This window comes from Salvia splendens, chromosome 4 (assembly GCF_004379255.2).
Source record: "Salvia splendens isolate huo1 chromosome 4, SspV2, whole genome shotgun sequence".
NCBI classification, from domain to species: Eukaryota; Viridiplantae; Streptophyta; class Magnoliopsida; order Lamiales; family Lamiaceae; genus Salvia; species Salvia splendens.
The window spans coordinates 10,763,432-10,774,312 of NC_056035.1; the positions used below are offsets into that span (position 1 = coordinate 10,763,432).

Here is a 10,881-nt window from a genome sequence, read left to right on the forward strand (position 1 = left end):
ATAATATCTCTAAAATTTCAGCCATATTATAAATTTCAACTCTCATGTTATAGGCGGATCAGGGAGCCACATGAATGCTAGGTGAGACATCTCTCTCCTCATAAATTTATATCCATACTATTTTTTTATAAATTTAAAATTTTCCTTTAAATGCCTATTCTTAATACTTAAAAATTTATTTATAATAATACTAGTAATTATAGATATGGGGACACAACATACATATTAACTGAGTCAATTTATACGTGTAACTCATACTATATGTATACTAATATATTAAGATTAAAATTATCTCTAATAATTAAAATACAAAGTGAAAAGTTAGTAGTTACGGATATGAATTACACATCTTATTACTTCAAATACAAACAGAAAAGTTAGAAATTATGGATATGAATTTTGATCCATATTGTTGAAATTAGTATTTTATACTCCATATTGTTGTAATGATAATCTTTTTGGGACCGGGTAACAATTTTATGCATCCGGAAGGATTTGTCGGAATCTTATGCTTGAAGGCTCAGCTCAAGTGCCCCACCTTCAGATCCTTCTTCTCCACAATCCACTCATCTGTCATCTGATGCTTACCAACTATTATCTTTTGCTTCTACTTGAGTTTTTTATTGCTACATTAACCAATAAAAACTTTTGTTTTTGCTATAAAAATTGTAGGGAACAGAGCAAGACATTATGCTCCATATAAGGAGATAATAAATATGGTTGATGCCACAAATATCAATTCTTGTGCTAAATTTGTATGTTATTTTTATTTTTTCTTGTTTCTTTAAATTAACTATTTTAAAATAATGTAATGACTAAAGTGTTTTATACCTAGTCTATGATCAAGGGTCAAATCCAACTGCACACAATATTTTTTAAACATTGATTAGAACTTTGAAGGAAACTGACTATTCTTTAAATCACGTAACTTGTCAAATTATTTGATTTTCTGCATTTGAATATTGAACGTTGGCTTTTATCTTCCAACAAAGACCTCCATAAGTCAAGTATAATTGAAACCATAAAACTGAATCGTATAAGAGCATGAATAACCTCGTCCCCAGTTCCAGCCCCAAGTCCCCTCCACGTCATCATTCCTCTACAGTTGCGGCCTGACCCCAAAAGCCTCTAACCCCGCAGGCCGCAACTCGGACCGCAACTAATAAATGACATTATTCACAACTTCAACATATTTAACTCGTAAACGCAATTCGTTGAACAATTAAAACCGGGAAAATACATTGTTCATTAGAAATTAACATTACATTACTAGACGAAGCAAATTTAAAATACAAGAAACCCGGGCCACGACTACTACTTCTTCATTTGGGCGCGAAGGTAGGCGATCATCTCACGGTGCAACTCGAGCTCCTCGTCCGACATCTTCGATGTATCCCTCGATGTCAACTCCGTTAGCTGGCTCATCCGCCATGTAATATTCATCTCCGCCAAAGTGTCGGACATCTTATCCAGAGACGGATTGGTCGGCTCCATAGCGGAGTTGCTCGCAGTTGCCTTCCCTTTTGCTTTCCTCTTGGCCGCCTTTGTTCCCATCGGGCGGCTCTGAATGCTAGGAGATGAGACGAAGACGTCGTCGTCCGTCACGTTCAGGTCGATTGCCGGACCTCCTTAGCTCGAAGAGTCGTTTCCGGAGGCGGAAACTTTGGTTCTCTTCGCCGCCCCAGTTGCCGCCGGCTCGGCACCGCTGGTGAACTTCGGGCTCTTCTCGACAAGCTTCCAAATCTCATAGTACTTGAAGGATCCTTCGCCTTCTCAACGAGGTCCGCTTCGCTGTGCCCACTCGGCCACATCCGAACTACGTTGGCCCACTTTCCGTTCCACTTGCTCATATCCGCCTGGACCCGGCCCCAATGCTTGCGCAGCTTCACGTAGCTACGCTCGATCGACCCTTTAGGACGGCCAGCGTTATACTTCTGAGCAATCCGCTCCCAGAAAGCCTTGCCAGTCTACTGGTTGCCGATGATAGGATCCTCGGCCACGTCGATGTAGTTCATCGCAAGCCACATTGTCTCATGCGGAGTGTACTTCTTCGGCCCATCCTCCTCGCCGACCTTCTTCTTGCCCCGCTCTTGAGCGGGCTCCATCTCACTGAATTTGAACTCTTCCGTGTTGACCGGCGAGGTTATGTCGACGTTGCTACCGACTCCTGGACTAGGCGTCGGCTGCGATGGTTGCGACCCCGGTATGTACCAATTGTTCGAGTTAACGAACTCCTCCATCTCACGCTCATCGCTGTTGAACCAATCCATTGATGCCGATTCAAAGTGTATAATAGAGATTGAAATGGAATGCATGTAAGATTGATGCACAAATGGAATGCTCGATTTATAGATACAAAATCAAAAAAAAATATTGGCGTTGCGGTCCGGCCCGAGACCCGTGTAACGCTGGGCCGGGACTCACCGGTGCGGCACGATGCGCGATTAATGCCGTCCCAGGCCGGGCCGCGGGACGGGCTCCAGGCCGGGAATACGGCCCCGGGACCGGCCTGAGCCGCGGCTTGCCTCCGTCTAACGCGCGGGACGGGCCGGGACTCGTGAATTGCGGCCCGGCCAGCCGCGTTATTTATGCTCTAAGAGCATAAATAACCCCGTCCCAAGTTCCGGCCCCAAGTCCCCTCCACGTCATCATTCCTCTACAGTTGCAGCCCGGCCTGAGAAGCCTCTAACCCTGCAGGCCCAACTCGGGCAGCAACTAATAAATGACACTAAAATAAAAAAAACGCCGGAAATTTATAACACGGAAAATTTAATTTCGCCGAATACTGCAAAATTACAACATATAAATTTTAAAACTGAAAATAAAATACATAAAAACATAACGTCAATGCTGGAAAACGTTGGTGCGAGTCCAAATTTCTTCGATTAGATCGGCTTGGAGGCGAGTGTGTTGTTCTTCTTGGCGCATCGCAGCTGAACGGGCCATGACATTGCGGATGTCGGGAGGAAGGCCCTGCTCGAGCGGCTCGATGACAACGTAGTCACTCCCGGTGCTGGCGAGCGGATCGTTGCTCCACGATGTGACGTTATCTTGCTCGTCCTCAACGATCATGTTATGCATTATGATACATGCATACATGATATCGGCGATGTGTGACCGCTGCCAACCACGGGCCGCTCCCTTCACGATAGCCCACCGCGCTTGGAGGACTCCGAATGCACGCTCGACATCTTTCCGAGCCGCCTCTTGCCTTCGGGCAAACATTGCCCTCCGATCGGTTGTCGGAGCTGTGATAGTCTTCACGAACAAGGGCCATCGAGGGTAGATCCCGTCTGCCAGATAGTACCCCATACTATACCGACGTTGGTTGGCCGTGAACTCTATGTTCGGTGCTCGCCCGACACACAAGTCGTTGAATAATGGAGACTCGTTCAACACATTGAGGTCGTTGTTGGACCCCGCGACACCAAATTAGGCATGCCAGATCCACAATCGTTGGTCGGCAACGGCTTCCAAGACAATCGTCGGATGTGTGCCCTTGTGCCCGCTAGTGTATTGTCCTCTCCAAGCCGTTGGACAATTCTTCCAATGCCAGTGCATACAGTCGATGCTTCCAAGCATCCCCGGGAAGCCGTGGACCCGCTCGTGCATGTCGACCAACTTCCTAACGTCGTCGGTCGTTGGCTTTCTCAAGTACATATCCTTGAATTCTTCGATGACTGCCCGACAGAATCTCGCGAGACACTCCCGTCCAGTAGGCTCGCTTACATGGAGATACTCATCGAACATATCTGATGTAGTTCCGTAAACGAGTTGACGAATGGCAGACGTGCATTTCTGCAACGTCGATATACTTTGCCGGCCCACAGCATCGGTAGTTTGGCCGAAATACATGTCACGAGATACAACTGCGTTGACAATGCGTATGAACAAAGGCCTCCGCATCCGGAACCGGCGACGGAACATCTGATCACTCCATCGCGGATCTCTTGAGAAATAATCCGTGAAAAGCCGCAACGCAGCTGCTTCACGGTCCCGGTGAATATACATCCGGGAACGTGGTACCCGAGTTTGTTCTTCATTCCAAGCTTGGAAGCGTTCAACTTCGTTGTTCATTTCTTCTTGGATTGCCGGCAGCGCCTCGCCTAACACCCGGGTCAATTGATCTTCGAATATTCTTTGACGATGAGGCATTTTTTGGAATTATAAGAAGAGATTTGAAGTTGAATGTGAAGTTGAATGTGTATGAAAATAGAGTAGTATTTATAAAAAAAATTCGAATTTAAAAAAAAAATCGGTTGCGGCCCGGCCCGAGAAGCGTGTAACGCTGGGCCGGGACTCGCGGATGTGGCCCGGCTCCTGAATAACGCCGTCCCAGGCCGGGCCGTGGGACGGGCACCAGGCCGCGATCGCGGCACGGGGACCGGCCCAGGCCGTGCCGCCTCCTCCTCCAACGCGCGGGACGGGCCGGGACTCGCGAGATGCGGCCCGGCCCCAAGCGTTATTCATGCTCTAAGGTTAAAAGGTTCAATACGTTGATTATTAGATTATAAAATAACAATATATTTCAATATATATATATATATATATATATATAGGGTTTTGATCCATGCAAAACCATTCTTAATACAAAAATGCAGAACCAAGCATACAAAAGTCATTTTTAGGTCATTGCAAGCTTATTTTTACGTCATTATAGTAAGGATGACATGAAATGATCTTAACATGACCTCAAACCCAAAGTTTATAATATGACCTAAAACTGCTTTACAATGACCCTCCGTGTCTTTGTTTAATTATTGACCATTGGATTGTCAAATCTCATGGTCAGGATTTGGTCTGGATTTTGTATTGAGATCAAGTTTTGTATTGATCATTTTCATATATATATATATATATATATATAACAATATTGGTGTTATTTTGTACGTCCAAATTTGGTAACTCGGGTCAACTATCTACATATTACTACTATATCAATGTATAGCTCTAAACTGAAACTTAAAATACAAGTGAAAAAAGTTAGTAGTACGGATATGAATTGTTTTATGCTCATGATATATATTGTTGAAAAGATTGAATTCTAAAATACACTTGACATGTTTTTATTTTGATAAAAATAATATTGAGATATTGGAGTTTTCTTTAGTTGATTAGACAGTTATTTCAAGAAGTTTGTAGTATAACTAACAGGAATATTATTCTCTAAAAACATTTTTACATATATTGAGGCCAACCTCAAGCCAGGGTTCAACAAACCTAGCCCATGATGACTAGCAAGATCTCTAAGGCCCAATACCAAGCTTAAAAAAAACACAATACCATATGATTGGCCAGTGATGAAGCCAGAATTTTACAGTTGGGGTCCAAATAAAAAATTTAAATAATAAAATGAAACATTAATAATATTACATAATATAAATATAATGTTGTAAACACATAGTTCCATACAATGATATTATAACACTCATCTTCTACTTTTCATCTTCTGAAACCGATGCATAATAGCTTCATTAGTTACATTAACAAACACATCCTTCTCAATATAAGGAACTAAGCAATCATTCAATAGCTGGTCTCCCATACGATTCCGTAGAGAAGTCTTAACGAGCTTCATTGCTTAAAAAACTCTTTCTACTGAAGCAGTGGCAACGGGTAAGAGCAATGATAGTTTAATTAACAAATAAACCAACGGAAAATTCTCATGTTTCCTTATAGAAACCATATTCTAAGCAAGACCTGCAATTCCCGATACTTTTGAAAACCTTTCATCTGTGCGCACATCAAAAATAAAGTTATCAAGCTGACTTTCAAGCTCATACAAATTAACTTCAGAAAATTCAGATGGATAATACTTGGCAAGGCGAAGCAGCTTCTCTGAATCAAATGCAGAAAATGAGTCTCTAGGATCAAAACATGTCATACACAGAAGTAAATCTGTGTTGACTTCATTAAAACGGTGATTCAACTCTTGAGCTTGCATATCAATGACTGAACAAAACAACTCAACTCGATAATGGTGGAGATTTTTTATTTTCTCAATTTTACGCCTTCCTCTTCCTCTAACTACACACTCATCTTCCATATCAAGCACATCAATCTCATTTGTTCTATAAAACTTTGTAACTTCAGTAAGCAAAACCTCCCAACCTTTTTCCCTCATTACTTGTAAACGTGTTTTTGCTACTTTGACAAGATTCATAGCATTAACAATGTCTTGATCCTTCTTTTGTAGAACTTGAGAGAGATCATGTGTAATTCCCAAGAGTTTCCTCATAAGATGCAACACAAAGATAAACTCAAAATGATTTAGAATTTCTTGCACATCCAAAGCTTCAGCCCTATGTGCATCCTCATAGCCATTCTCCCCAACATACTCAAGAACATCATTAATAGAAGAAAATAAATGCATCAAGTTGATGAGAGTACCATAATGCGAACTCCAACAAGTTGACGACGAGCATCAAGTTGATGAGAGTACCATAAATGCATCAAAATTAATAATTATAAAATTACTAAAATACCCTTGTGATTTTTCAGAATTGTTGAGGGGCCCCTGGGCCCCCCGAGGCCCATTGTCCCTTCGTCCCTGTGTTTGGCTATTGCCTTTTTTTTCTTTTTTTTTTCCTTTTTTACATGTTTGGCTATTGTTCTCTGTATAATTTATTTTTCAGTGATTAAAACTTGATTATGAGCAAATAGAACACATATCAATAAATTAGTCAGCTCTAAACCAAATATTTCAAGAAAATATCTCAAAGCTTCAATCAATCATATGATCTTGGAAAATTTTGTTGTCATGTTCATTTCAATATATAAAACATTTTTCAGGTAAATATATCGATCATTCCATTTTCTTCCTCTGCTCCATAGGTCAGGTCTAATTTGATAAAACAAAGGGAACACGAAATGATATCTATTTTTCAGATAAATAATACATGCATAGACAAAAGATTCAAAAAAGGTCTTTGCCGCCCATGTATGCTTTAGGAAATATTCCTCCTCTCCGTAAAGGTCTGAAGCCAACCAAGATTTGTGTTGTGGGTATCCGCATGGATCAGTGCAGATGCTATTAAACTTTCGTCATTTATTTTTACTTTTATATTTAAAAAAATTACTATTATTTCATATTTAGATTTGATTTAATCTAGAACAAGAAGATATATTGATTTACGACATACCTACTGCAAGATAATAGTACTACAATTTTTAAGTAAAACAAACATTAATCATTGATGATAGTAAAAGTTTCATTAGATACTTTCATCTCATTCTTCCCAGGACTAGACCCCTACAATTACAAATAATGCAAAAAAAATTTAAAAAAAATAAAAAAAGAGAAACGAATTCTTATATGGTAAGAAAAATTAAAAGAGATAATCGTATTGAGCTAAGGCTAAGTTCAACATTCTTGCTAAGAACTAAGCTAAGACATCTGACAAGTAATATGAAAGGGAAGTGCAAAAATGACAGAAATTTAGATCATTATCTGATCTGTGCGTCTCCTACTACCACACCTTATTTATTCTGAGTCGGATTGGAAACGCTTGGAGGCCGTTTCCTCAGGCCGTTTTCCATTGCTTTCTCCGGTTCCAGCGTGGATCCACTCGATTTGGCTTTGGTCACGAATAGTGAAGTTGAAGAGGGTAACAGCTTTCTCCACTGCGGTTTTGCATTGGCTACATGCACAGCAGAGGTAGAGATGAGTAAAGGCAAGAGCATCAAGAATAGAAGTACAAGTTTTGTTGTGTGGTTGTTACTCATCTTTTATCAAGAAAACTGAAATGGGGATAGGTGGAAATGACAAAAGGCTGAGAATGGTATAGTAGTTTATAGTGTGAGCATTTGCCCATTTCTTGTAGCTAGCTGAGCTCGTGCTTTAGAGTTTAGCCAGACAGAAACATGTGTTGTTAATAAATTATTCGAATAAATATTGAGGCTGATTTCCAGGCTACCAGATTGAGTCAAATAATGCAATTTGACTAGTCACACTGATGTCAAATGTTTATTTACATGTGTGTAGTGTATGTATGGATGCGCATGACCTGTCCCATTTTACCCTATCCCACTTGCATATGCTAAAACCATTGTTTAGTAAGATTAACAACAAAATTCTTGATTTAGGTCACTTAGTGTATGATGTTGCAAATTCTCAATCAATCATAATCACTTCTTTGTTAGTAGGAGTACTAATAACACTACTTTTAGTTAACTTGCTGATAACCATGATTAATTTATCTAATAAGTTTATTACTCCATGATATAAAGTAGGACAAATGCACTATCCATCAAAAGGAAATTGTCCAAAACTAAAGAACATGAGTCGTGTGCTGCTAACAACACATTCCTATTACTTTTTCGTTTCTCTTTTTTAACTTGTGCAAGTAAACACACATTATTTGGGTTCAACCACATGTAACGTCTTAGTGATAAACAAAACAGGGTTCCATATATTCCAACCAACCATGGATGCACAATCAACTAAAACCCAATTATGCCAAACTAAAATATAACAGTTGATCCGATCCAACCAGAGGAAACGCATAAATTGATCCAACCAGAGGAAACGCATAAATTTCAGCAGGCCATTTATTGGGGCCATACTATTATCAAAGATGGGGAAAAAATACTAACCCTTTTCAGTATGTTGCGGTTCATTCATTACCATCCGAGGATACCGATGTTTTGTCTCTCCATGTAACATCAGTATAGCCAAATATTTTTGTGAAACATGAAACCAATTGCTCATGAATGACTTGTTCAGAAGGAAGCTTCTGCCCCAGCCCCACCTCCTTTTGCAAAGATGTGACTTCTTTATCTGGTATTCCGCATGGCACAATGTGTTTGAAGTAGTTCAAGTCCGGATCGATGTTGAAAGCCAAACCATGGGATGTAATTCCAGAAGATATGCGAACCCCAATCGCCCCAATCTTTCTCTGGCCAACCCAAACCCCCGTCTCACCCGTCTCTCCAGCACGAGCTTTAACGCCATATAGAGAAGCCAACTCAATCATTGTCGACTCAAGATTCTCCACGTATTTTCTGGCCCCTGTTCCAATATCTCTCAAGGAGATAATAGGGTACAAAATGACCTGACGAGGACCATGAAATGTAGCGTCGCCTCCTCTTTCGGTATAGTGAAGCTCTGCTCCCATTGCTTTGAGCTCGGCCTCGGAAACCAATACGTTGTGAACAGTCCGTCGTTTGCCAAGAGTAAATGTGGGTGGATGCTGTAGAGACAGCAGGGTGTCTTTGATCTTGTGTGTTTTTCTATCAGATGTCAATTTCTCTTGCAGCTTAAGTGCCTCCAAATAATTGACAGCACCCATCTTCCATATCTCAATGCTTCTAGGACCTCTCATTTCCTAAATAATCAAAATGCTCAATAGATATCATATTCATCCGAGAGTATGTATACTTGAAATATCATAGTAGTATTATGTTGGTCTATAGCAATTTCGGGAAGATTGTGGATTTGGACTTAAAAGGACAAAAGGCATCAAAGTCATAAGAAACTGAATAGAGTAACAAAACAATTTTTGACTCAATTTTTAGTTGAAGTAACAAAAGAAAAGCCTATGAATCTGTTAAAAAAAAGAAACTTGGTATTTACATTATTTTGCTCCCATGTTCAGCATAAGCAGCCTTCCGTGTATAATAACCTTCCAACTGTATCTTGTTAGAGACGAGTAGTTAAAAAATATGTTGGTGTTTAAGCTAGAAATTATATCAAACACCTTATCTGCATGTTCACCATTTCATCCAGAATTAGATATATGTATGTGGCTTAAAAATAAAAGGCATATATAACTTGCATCTACCCACTCCTCACATTCAACCTTGGATGCCAACTTCAATATCTGGATCATTAACGCATCCACACAATATATAATCTAAATAAATAGATTCAAATTTAAATTGATAAAACAGAAAATTAATTATAAAAAAATGTGCTAAAAATCAACTGACTGTTATCTATATTCCACAAAAGATTCGATAATCTGTAAACAATGGAAGCTTGAAAATGTATGAATCTGTGAAGCTCAGCTTCTGAAGCGGAAGAAATTTATCAAATTTGTAAAAAGTAAAAGTTATTTTGAAAATTTTCGGAAAGGAAGACCAAATAATATGAATATAAATGAGAAATGTAACTCACCTTAAATAAGATGATGTTTCTTCAGCGATTTTTTTGGTTAAATTGAGCAAACAACAATTAGGCTTCAATTGAATGTTGTATAGTATACATCAGGGCATCTCTCAATGATACGGCAAAACCCATCTTTAGAGTAGAATTGACCTCCAACCATTCTCCATATCCCATCCCAAATTGTCCTTTTTTGGGGAAAAATACCGGAAAACCCATTTTTCCAGTTAAAAACAGTCCCAACCATACACCAAAACGCATCTCAAATCCCCATTTTTGCGTTTTTTGAACAGTAGCTACCCAAATATGGCGTAGCACTGTAGCTACTGCATAATTTTTGAAAAATTGCAAAACACCCCTTCTCAGTTATGTATTTATTGGGGGAAGAAACATACCTGTGGGCTGATGAAGAGGAAATGGCGGAAACAAGAACCGTAGAGAGATATTCTGCATTTCTTCATATGAAGAAGACGATGGAGGCTATTAAATTATCTATATGGGCTTGATAGTTGTGGGCCTCAATTTTGTTCTTCCTCGTAAAATTGCTTCAACTACAGGCTTAATACTTTCTAGTTTTGAACACTTTAGGTAGGTTTCTCTGTTTTAGCAATTTAAGTTTCTAGCCCAAATGAGTTTCTACAAATTATGCCTAAAATTTCGTCAAACCCAGTAGCTATTTTTTATTTACTTTTAAAAAATAGATCCTTGCATATAAACTATTAAGTATTTAATCAAGGTTAAGTATTTTTAGTTTTTAGTTTAAGTTTAATTATTCT

At 39.5% G+C, this 10,881-nt stretch overlaps 2 protein-coding genes across 8 annotated transcripts; both read right to left on the minus strand.

Moving 5' to 3' along the window:
• Window positions 1-5,689: 5,689 nt before the first annotated feature.
• LOC121800636 lies at window positions 5,690-6,373 on the minus strand. Its single transcript, XM_042200163.1, has one exon. The coding sequence runs from the start codon at window positions 6,371-6,373 to the stop codon at window positions 5,690-5,692; it is 684 nt and encodes a 227-aa protein (XP_042056097.1).
• Window positions 6,374-7,314: 941 nt separating this feature from the next.
• On the minus strand, window positions 7,315-10,605 carry LOC121798528 (octanoyltransferase LIP2, mitochondrial-like). 7 transcript variants are annotated; one of them, XM_042197585.1, is made up of 4 exons: window positions 10,118-10,572; window positions 9,575-9,623; window positions 8,596-9,326; window positions 7,315-7,640 (listed from the first exon to the last, which is right to left on the minus strand). In XM_042197585.1, the coding sequence occupies exon 3, from the start codon at window positions 9,321-9,323 to the stop codon at window positions 8,616-8,618; it is 708 nt and encodes a 235-aa protein (XP_042053519.1). In that variant the 5' UTR covers window positions 9,324-9,326; window positions 9,575-9,623; window positions 10,118-10,572; the 3' UTR covers window positions 7,315-7,640; window positions 8,596-8,615. The 7 variants fall into 7 exon arrangements, with proteins under 7 accessions (XP_042053519.1, XP_042053517.1, XP_042053515.1 ...); XM_042197583.1 differs by having other exon boundaries at window positions 9,575-9,630; XM_042197581.1 differs by having other exon boundaries at window positions 9,575-9,703.
• Between the last annotated feature and the right edge of the window lie 276 nt (window positions 10,606-10,881).